Source organism: Mycetomoellerius zeteki, unplaced genomic scaffold (assembly GCF_001594055.1).
Source record: "Mycetomoellerius zeteki isolate Tzet28-1 unplaced genomic scaffold, Tzet1.0 scaffold113, whole genome shotgun sequence".
Classification (NCBI taxonomy): domain Eukaryota; kingdom Metazoa; phylum Arthropoda; class Insecta; order Hymenoptera; family Formicidae; genus Mycetomoellerius; species Mycetomoellerius zeteki.
Genome location: NW_017256051.1, coordinates 936,577 through 956,472, shown reverse-complemented (window position 1 = coordinate 956,472; position 19,896 = coordinate 936,577). Strand labels below are relative to the sequence as shown.

Sequence of the window (19,896 nt, the reverse complement as noted above, 5' to 3'; positions counted from 1 at the left end):
CTTCCAAAACATTTTAGCACTGATTACTATAACCACAATCAAGCAGTCACAGCATGTCAGATGCATATTCATCATTTCTTTGTTATTAATATTTTTTATATAAGAATTGTATATCTGTGTAAATATAAAAATAAAACTTACAATTCGAAATACCACTCCGGATCGAATGAAAGACTTATGAAAGCAACAATACACTTTCATACAAAAATTACACGGAAGTCAATTAATGCAACTAACAATGTACTTTTAAAGACTGATTAAAGACAGACAATTCATATAATCAACGTTCACTCGGCTACGAAAATTTAGGTAACTAATTTATAAGGTCATATTAATTTTATAATCTACAATATAATCTTCTGATGTTTCATAAATACATTTCCATACATATCCATGTGGATAACTATGAAATAGAAATGCAATTTCTAGTATCATATTATCAGCAGGGCTGGGTAATCATTTAAAATGCCAAATATAAAATACTTAAAAAATGTAATTAAAATGCAAAACGTTTTTCAAATCCACTTTATATGTAAAACGGATAAATAGATATTTTAAATCATTTTCATATACAAAATGGTTTTCTCTACATACATTTTAATATACATTTTTTTCAGTATTTTACATTTAGCATTTTTAATAGAATTACATTTTAAATGGTATTTTAAATGCAAAAATACCCAGCCCTGATTATCAGAACAAAAATGCATTATTTATAAATTGCAAATTCAATAGAGTAAAAATAAACAATATTTATACTCTTCAATTATAAAAAATTATCCAAAACTAGCAGTCTTTAATAGTAATTTGTTAGTATTAATGTAAAGCAATGGTATGACTATAATTATGGCTAAACTTCACTACATTCGCCTTTGCATGAATAACCGTTTACATGTTCCAATATCGACTAAAATAGATTTACAAATAATGATTTACTAATTCGAAGACATATTTTCGCAGGAAAATACATATTCAAAGTCATTACTTAAACTCGCAAATATATTTTGCCCGACACCACTATACGTGTCACCGAAAACATTAATTGGCGAATGCATAGACACACTTCTCACATGAAAATAACGTATAAACATAATCCGAGACATCATTGACATTATATAATTAGTGCCTCTTTTAAAATTATAAGGTTATTAAAATATAACGAAGAATTATTACAAGTTCCTCACATAATTCTGGTATACTAATACTCCCTCTTGCACAAATTTGAAACAAATAATTATATATGTTCGTTACCACAATCGACTTACCAAGTACAAGCATAAACGAAGCAAAACCAAACTTTGGATAATAATCGCCGTTGTCACAAAGAACAGTCATCAACGTTCTAATGCGTATTTTAAGCGCATATCACGAGCAATCTACATCGTCCTGAACAAAGTTCACTGCGAATTTTACGAAACAAAGATGGTGTCGCAGTTTTTTCCATGACATCACGAGCAGCACGTGAAAAGATCTCGTCGAGTTAAATGGCGCATAATAAATCCATTCATTGTAATTCAGGTCCTTAAGAAAATGATGAATGGCGCACAATCTTCACATTTCTTCGATGCAATCATATATTAAGTATACACAGCATGTATCATCTTCAAATGCTTCCTTTTTTCTCGTTTCTTCTTATTTCTAATTTTTTTTTCGTCTGTTTTTTCTCTTTCTTCTCCCCCCCTCCCCCTCTCTCATCTTATATGATCTAATACGATGTTAATACACCGGGCGGTGTCGGCACAACCACCGTGTGTTGCGGCACCACAGGCGGTGCCGGCGGTGCTAAGGGATGCCCGACTAGAACTGCCGCCGCTGCCGGTATCGGCAGTACACCGGATTGCGGTATAGCTGATGGTGTGCTAACTTGTGTCGGCGGGCCTTCAGCCGCGTGCTTGCGCAAATGTCGTAGCATATTGCCCTTCTCAACAAAGGTCTTCCCACAATCCGGACAACTGTGCGGCCGTTCGTCTGAATGCGAGCGCCGATGCGAGACCAAGTGTCCTTTGCACATGAAATCTTTAGGGCACAGATCGCAGCGAAATGGTCTCTCGGCATTGCTGCCCTTGTTGTGCGAGCGCATATGAAAGAGCAGATTGCCCTTCAGTGGAAAACTCTTGCCACATTCTGTGCACACGAATGGACGTTCACCAGTATGGCAACGCATATGATTCACGAGATGTTCCTGTAACAGTGAATTAAGAAAAGGACATGACGAATGTTATCTATCTACGATTACAGAGATGAGAGAGAGAGAGAGAGAGAGAGAGAGAGAGAGAGAGAGAGAGAAGCGATTAAGACCTACTTTATGTAAAATATTACACAAAAAACTATATTATACAAAAATATCGATATTTTGTTTTTAATAAGTATTATAAGACGGAATTAACTTTCTCTCTTTAAAAAAGAAGCCAACGTACCTTTCTTGTGAATGGTTTAGAGCACACGTTGCAACAGTGGGAGGAATCTCCGGTATGTTGACGGAGATGGTTATTTAGATGTTCTTTCCTAGTGAACGTCCTTTGGCAAAACTCACACCTATGTGGAGATTCGCCAGTGTGGATGCGCACATGATTCGTTAAATGCTCCTTACGAGTAAATGACTTGGAGCAGAAGTGGCATCGGTGTGGCGATTCGCCTGTGTGTTGACGCACGTGATTGGTCAAATGTTCCTTCCGCGTGAAGGATTTGGTGCAATACTGGCACTTGTGCGGTGACTCACCCGTGTGCTGCCTGACGTGGTTCACCAGGTGATCCTTCCGCGTAAATGCTTTCGGACAGTACGAACAGCGGAAGGGCGTCTCCCCTGTACATATTTTACAAGCGAATTCGCAATGTTTGAGAAATATTCGTCACTCAGAACTCAGTGGAGTTATCCTGCACAAGACGAGTTTTGCCTGACGCAACGCACAGAGAAGGCACAATATCAAATGGGACAGAAATCGGACAAAAATTTCAATATAGCTCAAAAAGTGAAAAATAAATTTACGTCTTAAATACATAAAATATATATTTTTGTATATCGAAGTTAATATATATTCGTTCTAAAACTGGATAATGAAGATTATCTATGCAAAGTTAAAAAGTTGTTTGTATCATTCTCTTTAAACATTTTAATAAATTAAAAATAAATTCCGGACTTTAATCTAGCATCAACATAATTGTTTAAGATTGCTGTATAGTATCGCAAAAATTATCGTATCTATTATTACAACTCACGGGAAAAATTTTGTGTTATTTTACATTCGGTATTATGCCGTGTTTTTACGTTACATCGAAGAAAAATCAGCTCGTACAGTAATATACTACTAGTGTACTCTGGATATAACACTCTAATTTTGTATATCAAATACTGAAATACTATTACACTACTATGACTTTAAGCATGAAACTCTATCTCGCGATTTATTAAAAGCAAGTACGTGTCAATTTCTCTCTAGAATCTCACATCTATAATCTAATTGACATTCTATATTAAGTATATTTGAGCTAAAACGAAGTTCGAGACTTGTGCCACCCATGATAATGAGACAAAGTTACAAGCTATGGAATTATTTACAAGTCTCCGACGGTATGAGATACAAAATTCGTTTGGCAACTTGTCGGGTATGCGGAATGAAAGCTATGAACATTTATAAATGAGTACTGTTCAAGTTAATAGGAGACATAGTAATGAGAGCGGTGTATTAGGCAGAACTGTAGCAAATGTTCTTGGGGATTTCGGTAATGAAGTAGAGTTTTGTGGTACTCGGTTAGGTATAAATATGGTGTACAACGATGAGAGACGCGTGGCAACTGAGAATGAGTGAGTGAAACTTTATGGCGATCCCGTCTAAATGAAAATCAATTTTCATGCAAGTGTCCAATCCTCAGCTGAATGCGCTAACGTACACATACAGGGTGTCCCACTTCTAGTGGATCAATCGTTAACGATACTATCTTTTAAGTAAAGACGACAGTTCTGATATTCAAATAAACGTCGAAACTCTCGAGTTACAAGCGAATAAGAATAAAGGGTATTTTCTGTAATGCAAATTTTAGAATCTCAAATAAATAATTTCGCTTTTGTTACATTTGATATAATAATTGATTTAATTTTGAGTGGTAATTGTCACTACCTAAATTTAGTTACGTTTTTACTTCAAAGACGCGTAACAATCCTATTCAATACTTTATGTCAAAGAAAAAATCAGCTCGAAGAGCTCAAGTCAAAGATCGTTAAAGCCGTTAAAACCAACGAATCCAGTAGAACTAAAACAGCCTGTGTGTAAAGCCAGATGTGTGAAACCGGAAGCGTGTGGAAAGATGCGTGTCTCGACTCGCGTTCGATCGAACCACCTAAATGCGCTGCTTGATGTTATAAGAGGTGTTATACTGACTACTCTCATAGAGTCCCTCTACAATATCGATCTCTTATAACCTCTAAAGAAAAAAATAAAAAAAAACAAGAAAAGGTAAGATGAATTCTGAATCCTCTTTTCTCTCTCAATGCCATATATATGTAAATATGTATATAAATAAGTCACGAAACACAACTACTTTTAATATAAATACTCTTAACAACGATTATATCGGTTGCCCGTGAAGTGAACATCTGCCAACCGCTCTCACCTGTGTGTTGGCGGATGTGGTTAACAAGGTGTTCCTTTCTGGTGAACGATTTGGAGCAGAAGCCGCATCGGTGTGGAGACTCACCCGTGTGCTGGCGAACGTGGTTCAGGAGATGTTCCTTTCGCGTGAACGTCTTCGAGCAGAAGTCACAGCGGTGCGGCGTCTCGCCCGTATGCCACATTATGTGGTTCGTGAAGTGCTCCTTCCTCGTAAACGACTTACCTGCATACCGCAGCGTTGAACAGAAAAAAAGCATCGAAAACAGGCGCGCTTCATTAGATTGCAATACCATAGGGAGACGATTCATTTTATATAGACACATTACAAATCGCGTGATTGGGACGATTCCAAGACACGTGGAAGTTCGCAATTAATCTTTCATTATACTAGTAATTAATCCTCGGAAGACACCCTTGGAGGACTGTGACTGAGTCATTCTTGACTTATACTCTATCAGATCGAATTAAAAGGTCGATCCATTTATAAATATAATAGTAAGTATAATAAAAGATAGAAAAAGAAACCATTTTCAAGTTTAAATTTTAATACTCTTGCAATGTAAAAGGGACGTACAAAAACTAACGTACCCATCGAATTTCGAGTGACCCAGTCAAGGGTCAAGGGTTTAATCACGCGCGAGCTGCAAGTGCTCAATCGCGATTGTTATGGGTGATTTTCGTCAAATCCTTCGAAAAATAAAATTGTAAATTTTTATGTACAAGGATTAATTTAAAAGTAAATTTCCCTATTTTAGAAAAATAGAAAGACAAAGTTTAAAAATTTGAAGAAATTTTTTCTAACTCATTATACACTCGGATTATTTTTTTATAAAAGCGTTTTTTCTTTGCATTTATTGTATCGTGAAGTTTTTCCACGCGTGATTCTTTATTGTTTTAAATAGAATAGATGCCAAAAGTAGTGATAAATTATTTTATGCAAAATAAAATATTTTGCATCAAAACAATTTACGATTTGTTTGGTAATTTTTACTTTGTAGTTTATGAAGTATTTTTCGTATATTTCAAAAATTCTTATCATTACAATGATATTCAATAGATTGTCAAATTATCTCACATTTATCACTAAATATGGTAAAATTTGTGTAGTAATAATTGTGTAGTAATATATTGTAGTAGAATTTTGTGATAAAATATGATGAAAAATTCTCTCCGTTTATATGCAGTTAGTTTCATCTAAATAAATAAAAGATAATATTACTGATTTTAAATAAAAATAATACTTATGACATGTTGCATATTTGGTAATATTTGGTAGGGAAGACTGGGGTTTGTTGGCACAGTTTTCACAATTTCGGCATTAGATTTTTCAAACAATTGATTATTACGATTATTACGATTAAAATATAATATTAATATGATTGAAAGAACCTTTTTCTACATTTTCATATCAGTAATGATTCTACAGGGTGTTTCCAAATTAAATGGCAAAACTTCGGGAGCGTGTAGAGGAGTAAAAAACTAAGAAAAAAAGTCCTATGGACATATGCTCCTTTTTGCTTTGTTTCGCAGGAAATCACGAAAAAAGAAAAAAATATATTTATAAAAACCATATCAGCATATTCACTATTAGAATACGTACGCGGCATATTGCAAAAGACAAAATTCATCTACTGTTAAAGGCTTTCAAAGAGCGACTGACAAATTCATAACAGAAAGTGGAAAATGTAATCAAATATGTCGGTGCTAGATATGGCAAGAAATGTAAACATTTTTTTTCGATTTCTCTGAAACGGAGCAAAAACGAGCATATGTCTATAGGACTTTTTTTCTTAGTTTTTTACTCCTCTACACGCTCCCGAAGTTTTGCGATTTAATTTGGAAACACCCTGTATACACTGTATAGTTTCTTTGCAATAAATTAAATACGAACATGCTGCATTGTAGTTAACTTGCCTCGATATATGGAGTAAATTAGTACATATCACTATAATAAGTTGCCTCTATGATAAATTTCATATTAAATTAACAAAAACGTAATAGAAAAGTAAAAATAGAAATAAATATCAGGTAGTAGATGTACTTCTTAGTAAAAGTTGTATCTTTCAAAGTTATTTTGTAATGATCAAATAGCAAAATATTGTTGCAGAGAAACAAATATGAATATTATTTTAGTTCTACCTTATTTTAATATAGAGATATTAAATATAAAGTATTTTGTCAGAGTTAAATTATAATGGAATATTTATACATGCGTTACAGTAAGTTAACGTAACCTTTTCTTATACATGAGTTAACGGACTCCATCCCTGTATACGTCTGATTTTTATCATTTTATTATAATAAATTAAGAATCTCCTGAGTTCTTTTGTTCCAAATCCACGGATTCAAAAGAGGCTGCGCACAATCAAAGGAACAGAGAACAGGAAACGAAGACCAAGAGTTTCAACTTACTACACTGAAAAAAAAGATTGGCTGCAGCAGCCAATCTTTTTTTCAGTGTAGAAACTGTATATTCCGCAGTATGATTTTTGATAAGTTGAAATTCATATTCTGTTTCCTGTTGCCTGTTTTTTTGACAGTGCGCAGCTCCAAAGTCTCACGAAACGCGCACGCTCCGAAAAAATGAAAATCGGACAATAGTCTAGTGCGCAGGTTTCCCTCATTTTGAAAAACAAACGTCGGACCGATCAACGCGCGCTTGTATGTATACACGTGTCACGTGACATAGTATAGATCGGCGCGCATGCTTGCGATCCCGTTCGAACAAAAATACAAATTTCGAATTCGCAATACTTTGTGGCGAACACGCGGCAGAATCTCTACTTGATTCATCTGCGATCGCGTGAGGCGCATCGTCAAGTGTGATCAACGCAAAGCGTAATTGACTGGTTGCTGCCTGGCACACATCTGACAACTCGTACGAATAATCCCAGAACATTGCATTTTGCAGACCGATTCGCTACGACATTCGTTACAACAAAGAAAAAATGAAATCGACAAACTTCACCGTGTGCCAAACAAAGAGAGTTGAACATTTTCTTTTCCCAACATAATTCAACGATATGACACTTTGCGGACATTTATCGTAATTTTGATTTGGACGTAAGAAAATCGTACGGTGTGCAATTAAGCTCGATTTCTGACGCCGCACAAGGAAACTCCATAAGAATCAGCGATTTACTGAAGACGGAATTAATTTCGTCGTATCGCCGATAAAAATGGCACACGCAAAACGTGACGTATCGGGGAAGCGGCCCGGGAGGTCGACATGCGAGCGAGCGAATTGAATGATAAGGAGCTAGAGAGGCAGCAGGAAAAATCTTGTACAAACCGCTTAAATTTACGAAATAGCAAGTCATGCCATCACAGTTCACGATCAGACGTTGAATGAGAAATAAAGGGCCTCTTATAAAGAACCGACCGGCGGGTTGGAGCCTCGCACGATTCCCGAGGACTGAGGAAGGAAGAAAGGGGTTTTCCCCCGCCGGTAGTCGGGCGAGCGAGCGGACGAGGGCAAGCGCACCGACGGCGACGCGACGCGGCTCTCTAAGGTTAGAGGGGCGCCTCCTCGCCACCGCGCTACCGCGAAGGAATGCGCACGACTTGCGCTCCGCGGTCGGCCGACCGACCGGGCGAGGAAGGGGTGGTTTACTCACGATGCACGATCAATTCTCGCGAATTTTATTTCACCGCCGCGGCTGCGGCTGCACGCAGACACACACGTGTGTACGTGTGTACACATATACGGAGCGCATTCGACATAACTCCCGGTCCGCGTCCGCATCACATCAATTTTACCGAACGCGCGCTCGACTTGAGGTAGACACTTGTCAAATCTCATCGCGTGGCATCTACACCGACGCCGGATCGCGGCAGCGTCGATTTTTCTTTTTCTTTTTCTCTTACGATTCGAGGATATCGCTCATTCGACAAATGCATGTTCGAGATAAGAGCTCAAAAATTTTAGAGATACACAACTTTCCTTGATGCTTACACGAAATGATCGAATCTGATAGATTGTGCATCTCTAAAATGGAATATTGTTTTATTAATTAATATTGATAGATGCATTCAAACATTGACAGTTAAGGATTGTTGCAAAAAATATATACAGTAATAAAATAAATCTTAGTACTTCGAAGCTTACAATGCGTTCTCTGAAAAAATGTACACACTGTATCAGTTTTTCAACGCAAACGTAAAATAAAAAGCGGATCCTTTTCATGCCTGTATGTAAAAACTGTAGGAACCATATTTATTATACTGAAATTAATATATAGGTCTGTTCTTGTTTTTCAAAGAATTCTGAACTAGTTTTGAAATAGTGCAATAAGATAGAGTGAAACAAACTACAGCTGTCTCACTCTAACTTTACACTCTGCATCAGTGTACAGCTGTTCAGAACTTGGGGTGGAATAAGAATAGACCTTATGACTTTAAACGTTAGAATTAGAGAATTATTTTTTAAAAATCAAGTTGCTTAAATCTTAAAGTTTTATGTTTTCTGATATAACAAGCAAGATTGGGAAGCAACTAGTTATTTGTAACTGAGTTATAGTTATACTGAAAAAAAAAAAAAATTTGCTGAATTTTAATAAATATTTGTTTTAATAGTACCAACGAAATTTATTTACAGTAAATAAATGTTTACATTTAATAAATATTTCGTTAGTATTGAAACAAATATTTATTAAAATTTAGTAATTTTTTTTCAGTGTAAAGTTACTTTTTTTCAGTAACTTTAACTTACCTTCGTTTCTTTTTTCCAGCTATATATAACTATAACTTGACTTAATTACATTTCTTTTAATCACTAGTAACTATTTTAAATTATTCTTATGGTTACTTTACACATTTTTAATTTATTTGTCTTAATGTGATTGGTTAGAATCTGAATAATTGCGCTATTGTCGCTATTTATTGCGTAGAAGACAAAGGCTGCATTCAAAACAAACAATAATTTAATTTTGCTCATTGTTCATATTCACGGTTTTTTATCTCTCGTAAGCGAATTATCTGTACAAATATCACGTTAATAATGGCGGTTTTACATATGTAAATGGCGAGTACATATGTATTTTGTTATATGATATATTATTAAATAATATCATACTTACCTTGTTAATGCTTCAATTTTAAATCTGTATTAATTATCTTATAAAATTCATCTTTCGTAATAAAATATTTGGCAATAACATTCTATCGATAATCACTGGCTGTGCTCAGCAAAAAAAGCAGTTTTACAACTGTTGAAAAATTCTTGAATATGATTGGTTTATACATTTAGATCCATAAGGAACCAAAAGTAAGAACTAATTATATTGAAGAATTTTACAACAGTCGCAAAGCTGCTTGCTCTGCTGAACGCAGCCATTGATTATGGAAAATCGTTTTTCATACCGTGAAATAATTCCCAATTAATTTGATAAATTGCTAACTTTATGTCGCGAACATGTTATAGGCTTTACAATAAACCATTACCTAAGCCCTATAAAGCTTTAAATCTGAGCCATAAGAAATTAACCATTCAATTGAATTTGAGAAGAATCGAATATGATTGGTCAATTTCTTATGGCTTAAGACTTAAAACTTAAGTAATAGCTTATTATAGAAAGTTCATTACCTTCATAATGAAACGGGAATCAAATATTAACACATCTGAATAATTAAGAGTAAATAATACAAGATGGCAAGCGCAAATATCTGTGTAATAATACAGTTAAACGTTATATTAATAATATTAAAAAATATTGGATTATCTAGTTTCATTTCAACTGTAATGATTGTAAATATAATATCTATATTTTGATTTAAAAAGTGCCGAATATAAGAATAGGAAAAAGTCAAAATGTTATTTTCAACATGCCGACGATTTGAATGTATATTATCACATTTGTAATTGCTGGCTTGTATTATTCTTTCGGTTTATTTTTATTTAAATTTCCTGAAATATTTTCAATTTAAAAAAATATTACTCGAGGAAAGTTTAGAGAAAGATGACAATCACGTTAATTCAGAAAATTTCTGGAATCGTCCCATCAAACATCGTAATTTGCTTCGTTGCTTATATATTTTATATCGCAACATAAATCTTCCTTTTTCATTCGGATTAATTTCCCAATTTATATATTTAAATTACGGACAAGAAAATATGAAAAAGATTATCACTTACCACATATTTCACAACGAAACGGTGTGTCGTTTGTGTGTGAGCGCATATGGTTAGCGAGATGCTCTTTGCGTGTATACTTCTTGCCGCAAGCTTGACAATGATGAGGAGTTTCTCCTGTATGCCACATAACATGGTTCATAAAGTGTTCTTTGCGAGTAAAGCTCTTCTTGCAAATATCACATCGATGTGGAGTCTCACCAGTATGTTTGCGAACATGATTTACCATATGTTCTTTTCGAGTAAATGTCTTCGAACAGTATTGGCATCTGCAAGAATCATGCCACGATATTCCTTTCTGTTATCTCCAAAGCCGTGACTTAACCTTAGTATCCATGGATGATTTTCAATAATATCAGCATATAATACTTAAGTTAAAAAAATTTTGAATAATTTTTATAGTGTAAGATTTTTTTTAAGATACAGCATGTAATTTTTAAAATATAGCATTTCTTTCTGAATAATTTAGATGCGACAAGTGATGAGCAGGCAAATATTTCCATCAGAATTTGATGATCAAGAAATATTATTAGATATTGGATATAAAAAAATGCTAGGCAACTGCTAGATTCTAATATGTAAAATCGATTCAAAGTCATCTAAAAAACAAAAATTAAATGTATATTTTTTCTAATTTTAATAAAACTTCACTATATAGTAGAAAAAATTGTTTTTCTTACATCTCAAAAAACGGATCTAAGGGAAATATTTCAATGTAAGATTCAGGTTCAGCGTCAAAAATTATTCTAAAAGGTCTTCATATACTCTTGCACAAAGCCTTACAAACTAATGTAATTATTAATTTTATTCTTGAGAAGTCATTGTCATTTACTATATTTATTCAATAGCCTTCATTATCATATTTGACATCAGAATAAATCATGAATGAAAGACTTACCTATACGGCGTCTCGCCAGTATGACATCTTGTATGGTTATCCAAATGTTCTTTGCGCGCGAAACTTTTGCCGCAGACCGTACAATTGTATGGTTTGTCGGTAGCATGTCTCTTCATGTGACGTTCTAGTGAAGGCGCATTCGCAAAGACGTGAAAGCAAACAGTACAGGTAAACATGGATCCACCCAGATGACATTTGCCGTGACGTGTCAAATCGTTTGCATTCGAGAACGCTTTGCCGCATACCTGAAATCACCACACATTCAATACTGATCTGTATATGCATTTTGAATGAATGAATCGCTGCACACATAAAAGATTCATCGCATTGTATACCTGACATGTGAATGGTTTCCTCTCAGTATGATATCTGCGATGTACAATGAGCTGATAACGAAATTGGAAGATCTTTCCGCATATCTCACAAGCGTGGCTGCCTACCGACACGGGCGATGCGCTCGGGCCCGGCGTTGCTTCGCCGTCGCTTGACTTTATGTCGAATTTGTTTAGTTGGACCTGCTGCACGATTGGCGTGCCATTTTGTATTGTGGTAACTGTTTGTGTAGGCACAGTGCTACCTACTAAAGTCGTTCCAGCTGCAATTTCGCTTTGCAGCTTTCCAAAGACTTCATGATACGCCAAGAGTTGATTAATATCTTCAACATTAACCTGTCAAGAGAACAAATGCAATATTCTCAATATTTTTAGATACAAAGATTATTACAATGGTTTGTACAATATCATGTACCTTGTACATATTTTGTACCATTTCGACGCCAAGAGTCTTAGCTAAATCTTGCTCATTTCCTGCGCTAATTTTAACAACCGATCCGTCTGCTGTCCTCACGTCCATCATGTGCCCTCCAGGTTTCAAGTCAGGGACTTGAAATCTATAGAAACATCATTGCTGTATCATTTATCCAGCATCAATAAGGATTAAAAATTAAACGTTTTTGCACGTACTGGGTCATATTCAATTGCCGCAATTCCTTCTCTTTTTCCGGTTTCTCAGAGTTGTTTTGGCTTCCCCCCTCGGTGGTGGAGTTACCGCTGATGTTGACCCCAATCTGCTGTTGCTGTTGTTGCTGCTGCTGCTGCTGCTGTTGCATCAAACTCTGTTGAAGGTCTTGGGGTGGTTGTAATTGCAGATCGCATTGAACTTGACAATGAACCTGATTGTCACTGCAGCGCTCGGTGGTGCAACTACCGCCTTCGTCCTTGACTTTGTTGTCGTCTCGTTGCGCGTTCTGACCGTGCGCCGTTGGCCCATTGTTCTGAGCGTTCTGATGATTCGGTATCTGATGATGAGACTGCTGCTGCTGCTGCTGTTGCTGCGGCGGTTGCTGCTGTTGCTGCTGATGCAGCTGCTGCTGTGCTTGCGCCTGCATTTGTTGTTGCATTTGTGCATGTGCAGCCAGATGACTAACACTCGTTGGTAGATGTGCGCCGTCTAAATTAAGGCCGGGAAGAGACACAGGAATCTGCCAAACATATACAAAAATATTTATGTAATATAATACTTAAAATATATATTTATAATTACATATATAACTATATGATACACTTTACTTGTGCGATAAAGAATCAAGAATTTTAAATAAGTAATTTATATAGAATTATATTTGTCTGAATCTTTTGGTACATTAAAATATATAATCTTTCAAGCATTCTTCACTAGCTTTCTAAACGCAAGTATGTATTAAATAATTAATAAATCTAATCTGCACACGCATATAACTATAGGCAATAAGTAAATTAATATTAAGAAGTTTCCGTACGCAAAGTGACAAACTGTATAAAATGGAATATATATAATAAAATAAAATTTCTTGTAAAATAATAAAAGAAACGAAAATTTTAGTGAAACATAAGTGCTAATACTCGAGCACTTTTCAACCGTTATAGTTGTCACCAGTGCGTCGCTTAGTCACACGCATCTCCATAAAGAAAAAAAAAACCGGTGCGTGTTACCGCAACTCCTGCAAAAGCATAAATCTAACTACTCCAGATCGGAGTAATCTGTAAGCCGCATTCAGATTGTTGTCGTTACACAAAACACGTGCCGCTACACATTAACAAACCTGTGGATTCGACTGCAGAGAACTGTGATGGCTGCTGCTGCTGCTAACTGAAGGTTGATGATGATGCGCGGCTGTTGACTGTTGTTGATGGTGCGAGCTGGAAGTCAACGCCATTTCCTGGTTCAGTGAAGAGGCTGGTTCTTTGGAGGATGATGCCTCCCCACCGCCACCACTCCTATGCGAGGAGTTGTGGTGGGAATGGTGGTAGACCGAAACTTGAGGTAGCGGTCCGGGAGAAAACAGATTGGTGAGGACCCAATACTTAGCTACCGAGGAGGCTACCGAGGAGGCTAACGCTACGGCAGTACCTACACGCAGGTCCGCGGATGAATGGGGAGTACTCCCTACATTGCCAAGACTCGCGGTCGCAGTAGCCAAACCACCTGGGTATGAAGGACGACCACTTTGACCCGCGTTTACATCCTACCGATATACATTCAAACATTTGTACAACATTGATAGAGCATGCAGCGGCATGCACCAGGCTGAATCCAATCGACAAATGCGTCACTTTTGACACCTGTCTCCTCCTCCTCCTCCTCCCCCCTCTCTCACACACTCTCTCTCTCTCTCTCTTTCTCTCCCCCCTCTCATAACAGGAAAGATACCATCGATATTCGTTATCAATGAATTTACTCTATGGAGAAAGTGGTCTTTCTATATTATATAGAGAATATGAACCTTGAGGCAAACGCTGTATATCCACACCTATGTGTCAGACCGTACGATGTAATTGTAAAGGCGCATTCCATTTTCGAACTTAAATACATGCAATCTGTTAGAACTCGATACGTTAAAATATAACGCATAAAGGCAACGGGAGAAGCAAAATATTAGAATTACGAGAGTAAAGAAGAGTAAAGAAGAAAGCATAAGCAATCTTATATATAGATGTATGTACGCTACAAGCATTTCTAAGGAACTATAAATTACAGCAATTTGACTTGTGTATTCTCTAAATTTCTTGAAGAGTGAAATCTTACTTCAAAAAAGTTAAAATATTGTTACTATTGAAAAAGAGTTAAAGTTTGCATTCTTGAATAAGAATGGCAGATTTTCACTCTTTTGGAGTAAGATTCACTCCAAAAAAAGAAATGAATTTCTTTGCTTTGGAATGACTCACTTAAAAAAAAAGAGTGAAAATCTACCACTCTTATTCAAGAGTACAAATTTTTCACTCTTATTCAAAGTATTTTAACTCTTTTGGAGTGAGATTTCACTCTAAGAAATTTAAAGAGTAATCATACAAAGTTAAAATATCTAATACTCTAAAGGCATTTATCGTAGATAAAATAATTATAAGTAACAAAACAAAATGTAAATAAAACATTGCGTCGTATATGAACTTGAATTCTATAAAGGTTTGTAAAATTAGAAATCTAATCTCTGACACAATTCATTCCAGCACGCAGACTAAAAGTGAACAATCCGTAAATTAACAAAGCTCATTATAAAAATGTCTCAATATATCTAAAGTCAGCACAAGTGCACTTGTGTAATCGTAATTTGCGCATTTGTAGTTTGGTGTATAGCCTGTTTTGCGACTGGAAGGTATCTCACCTCTTGTTGTGCCTGCGTAGTCGCTGGCAATGCATGCTGCTCACTATTCATCTTCGTTCACTGAAGAATATTAATTAAACGTGTCTGACATACTTCATTTTTCATCCTGCAAAATGCATTATGTAAGGTTAGTCTCAAGGATCGCACCGTTACTTGTTAAGTCGAAAATACTAACGCGAGCAACGGATAAACAAACACACACGTTATTCGCAGCAGCCAAAATTCGAGGTGAGATGAAGAAGCCGATTGGGGGGAATCTGGGAGAATCTCAGACGTGAATACGTCGGCCTTTTAACACAGGCTTAATTAACGTGCGAAAGCGGCGTGCGCGTTAATTAAATAACGTATAATGCGCAACGGCAAGCGTATTGGGTTTGTAACGACTTTTCGTTGTGTAATATCGATTCACAACGATATCGAGAGAAATGCGCACCATATTGCTATCGTGGGATATGATCCTTCCACGATTTGCGGCTTTCAAGTGTACGTCTAATAAAAGAGCGCGGTTTCGTGCCATGTACGTGACTTTTTCTCGACGGAGTCCCGTATCGTCGCGATTACCGATATGCGGCAGCCGTTGCGTCATTCGAACATTCGAAATCTGGCGAAACGTGCTATCGTCCGTTTAACCTCGAAAAGTCAACCGTTGCCAGGTAGGCGACGGGCGAACGAATAATCGTTCGTGATCGCGTCCGAGTCCGCGTAAACATTCGCGTCGAGCGAGCGAGTGAGCGCGGGCGGGAAGACGCCATTCGCGATGACGACGACGATGACGAGCGAGAAGGAACGCCGCGTAGATATACGATTACATTTTAACCTCGCGGCGCTCTTCTCTCGACGGGCTCGTCGCTTGGTCGCGAGCGGGGAAGAGTGAGTCATCCTTTGGTACGCGCCATGCCGCGCCGCACCGCGCCACAACCAGACGATGGACTCGTTCCTTTTAGCCGCCACTTTCTCGTATCTTCCCATCTCCGTCTCTCTATTCCTCTGCCATTTTTTTTTCCGCGCTCGAAACAAAATTCTACCCCGCGAACGCCGTAGCCGTGAGAACAACAAGGGGGAAGAGACGAGACATACGAGGGAAAGACGCGGGGGATCTGGAATGGACGGGTCTTTAATGGCGCGGCCGCCGAAGCAGCCGTGGCCGCGACGAAGAAACGAACGGGCGCGTACCAATGGACGAGACGACCGCTGCGTGCCATCGGCGAACACCCGTCGTCGGGCATCGTTCACCGATGTACATCGCCCGCGTCGTTGTCGCCGCTTAGGGCCGACTTTGGCTTGGCGCGTTCGCTCCTTCGTACACAGAGCAACGGGGACAAGGGGCCAACAAGATGGACGTGCTACGCGGACTCGGGGCGAGGGGGATACCGACGGACGCGCGGCGCGGAGCGGCGCGCCGCGGCGCAACACAATACGGTTCGGCGTCCGGGTATTCCGGGCTATTTAATGGATATACGCGGGCAAATTACAACTCACGTGGTGCGCGGTGCCGTCGGCGGTTCTCGCATCTCGTTCTCCGTCGGCTCTGGAGCCGCCTCCTCCTCGCCTCCTCTGCCACAAGTCTCACACACACACGCGCGCACGGGGGAGAGACGCGCGCCCGTCCCGATCCAGGGAACGCGCGGGGAGAGGCAGGGCCCGCGGAGGAGAGAGGCAAGGAGTGACTAAGGGTAGTGGGGGAAGTCCCTGTCCGCACGGCGCACAGGCCGCCTGGTTCCTTCGCTCGCTTCGTGCTGCTTCGCCGCTCGCGCTGCCTCTCCCGGCCGTCTCACCTCGCCACTGACACCCACAAACAAATCTCCGATAATGGCCACGCGCCCTCGCCTACCGTCTCTTCGACATCCGCGACGGCCAGCCGGACGAAGCCGGGATGCGGGACGACCGTTTTCGGTCGTGACGGACGCCGAGACGCGCGAGAATTTCACGGGAATGTCGCCCAAGCGAGGTCTACGTGCTCGCGGTTGACAGAAAATACGACGACTGTCATGGCGGCCCCTCGCCCACCCCGCAGGAACTTACGCGCGCGGGGCATCGCCGAGTAGACGGTCGCGGGACCGGTCCGTTAGGCGGCTTTCGCCCGACGGGGGGGCCCGGCGGTGCCGAAAAAGAAATTATGCGGCCTGTTTTGCGACGAAATGTTGCACGGTCCGCTCGCATTCCTTCAGGTAAATGCGCCAGCTGACCCCTTCCCGTTTCGTTAAAGTTGCGCGCGCAGCCCTCAGTCACGCGCTTGGCTCGCTCGCTTCCGGTGGCGGGAAAATCATACGATTACGAAAGCACGTAAAGTCTCCTTATTTTACTATTCGCGGACACAAAACTCAAGTCCGCTTTATTTACTGATGTTTTGTGTTGCTAATTTTCAATTCTCGATTTTCAATTCGATGTTCCGAATTTCTAGAATGTTAATTCTTAGAAATTCAATAAATTCTTAAGATTGTGAGAAATTCTCGGAATTTTAAATATTACCTCCTATCTTCTTGATGATTAACCTTTTTTTTAAATAAATTTTTAGACTTTTTAATAGCGCGATCTCTTACTAGATCATATTCTCCGGAGATTTTTGAGGTAATTAAATTTTTGTCGGTATTTATAAGATAATATTATTAATTATATACGTTAGTAAAGTTAAGAAAGTGTGTGGAGCCCTTACTTTACTAATGTTTATAATTATTAACGTTATCTATATAATCATTTTTCCCCCCCCCCCCCCGATAATAATTTTCCAATTAACAGTATTCATTATTATATTTATGATATTAATTATTGACAAGAATTTTTATTCTCAAAGATTTTCGTAGGACAATATAATTAGGCAAGAGTACGCACACTAAGTAAAAATCCAACTGACACTCGAAAATTTACGTTTCGAAAACTGTAAAAATCTAGATGCTCACAAATTAGCAAAGAATCAAAATATATAAACAGGTGAAAAGTAATATTAACCAATATTCGAAGAATCATAATTGCGAGGATTTTAAATGTGAATTAAATTAAGTCTTGGAATCATAGGAATTCAAATTTTCAAAAAATAATGAAAATTTGAAGAATCATTTAAGAATTCACTGAATCCCTCGCTGAAAAGTAAGAATTGTGATTACGAGATATTTCCAAGAATTTTAATTTAATTAAATATATGAAGGTATGCGAAAATAGACGAAAATTTAAACTCAAAAATTGGCAAAGTATATATATATATATTTTTATACCTTCTTACATTTATTACTAAAATATTAATTAGTATTTACATCAATTTGTACAAGTGACCGTTTTGGTCATACGTATATATAATGACACGTTCAACTTAAACACTGTATGCGTAGTGTGTTTATGTATTCGTTTATGTGAATAAAATTGCAGCTGTGTGATTTGCTTCTTTCCACTTTGTTGTCAAGTTTGTATTGTTATCGCAACTTAAGTGGAACGTCAATTCTTAAAATGCAACGTATAAATAAACGTTATAATGTGCATTCTTGCGAATCATATGATATTCAACTTCATTGACATTAATGATTACATACAAATTTGCAGGGTTGGAAAGTAATACGTGAAACGTCGTTACCGTTACAATTAGATTTTTCCAGTAATGATTATGTTAATTGTCCTTATTTGTTACGTTAATGATAACGCAATTACTTCTTTTTTTATAACGGTAACGAATGTAACGAATGTGTAACGTTACTTTTATCGTTACTTTGTACACAATACATGTGTATAAGACGTTCATAAGTGAGTTTCAAAAGAAGAAAATGTTATGTTTTGTTTGACCACATTGCGATTAATCACAACTATCATAGTCACTAGATCTTGTGTTGAACTAGTGAATTAGTGACAAAGACAATTGGATGTCACTCTAAAAAAAAAAGGTTATCAAAATTCGATGAAAAAAATAATAGAAAATGTAATGATTCATTATTTTTTGAATAATGATAACGATGACAAGTTATTTTTCAAAGGGACAACAAAAGAGTAACAATAATTACTTTTTAGAAAAAAAAGAACGATAACGATTTTATAAAGTAACTTTCCCACCCTGCGTATAATTAAAAATTTGTCACGAGAATAAGGATTGTATCAACTATGTGCGGATGTATAAAAGTCACAAAGACACTTCAACATTTCGATGTGAACAAACGGAAACATTGACTAGTACACTATATAATATAAAATAATTGTTATTAAATGTATATGATACAGAGAAATTAAATATAGACCAATGTTTGTACAAAGTTTTTACAATTTGGTATCATTTTTTTTTTCTATTGCACAGTGTACTTGAATATGTTCTTTAAAGGTATTATTTCCTTTAAAAGTATAATTTAATTAAAATATAAATACTATTTCATAGAAATTTAAGATTTTATAAAAATGTATCATTAATATTCAACATTTCACGTTAAAGCGTAAAGAAAACAGTGGAAAATTCGAGTTTGTTCAAGTTTACAGATTTTACAAGTTGCAAATTTTTGAATGTTTTTTTCATAACGATTTAATTTAATGAGAATTTTTTGTATTTTTAACGATATTTGTCTGTATCTCATATTGATCGTAGGATTATTTATTACTCATACATTTCCTAATTATCAATATTATCGATAATTAGGAAATGAGTCTATTTTTT

At 37.2% G+C, this 19,896-nt stretch overlaps 1 protein-coding gene across 8 annotated transcripts; it reads right to left on the bottom strand.

The window, feature by feature from the left end:
• Positions 1 to 1,443: 1,443 nt before the first annotated feature.
• On the bottom strand, positions 1,444 to 17,514 carry LOC108727877 (zinc finger protein 271). 8 transcript variants are annotated; one of them, XM_018456173.1, is made up of 12 exons: positions 16,449 to 16,570; positions 15,451 to 15,532; positions 15,276 to 15,381; positions 13,716 to 14,138; positions 12,598 to 13,115; positions 12,383 to 12,524; positions 11,971 to 12,303; positions 11,636 to 11,880; positions 10,741 to 11,006; positions 4,609 to 4,830; positions 2,418 to 2,803; positions 1,444 to 2,182 (listed from the first exon to the last, which is right to left on the bottom strand). In XM_018456173.1, the coding sequence occupies exons 3-12, from the start codon at positions 15,324 to 15,326 to the stop codon at positions 1,706 to 1,708; spliced, it is 3,063 nt and encodes a 1,020-aa protein (XP_018311675.1). In that variant the 5' UTR covers positions 15,327 to 15,381; positions 15,451 to 15,532; positions 16,449 to 16,570; the 3' UTR covers positions 1,444 to 1,705. The 8 variants fall into 8 exon arrangements, with proteins under 8 accessions (XP_018311675.1, XP_018311697.1, XP_018311667.1 ...); XM_018456195.1 differs by lacking the exons at positions 15,451 to 15,532; positions 16,449 to 16,570 and adding an exon at positions 16,755 to 17,514 and having other exon boundaries at positions 4,693 to 4,830; XM_018456165.1 differs by lacking the exons at positions 15,451 to 15,532; positions 16,449 to 16,570 and adding an exon at positions 16,755 to 17,512.
• Between the last annotated feature and the right edge of the window lie 2,382 nt (positions 17,515 to 19,896).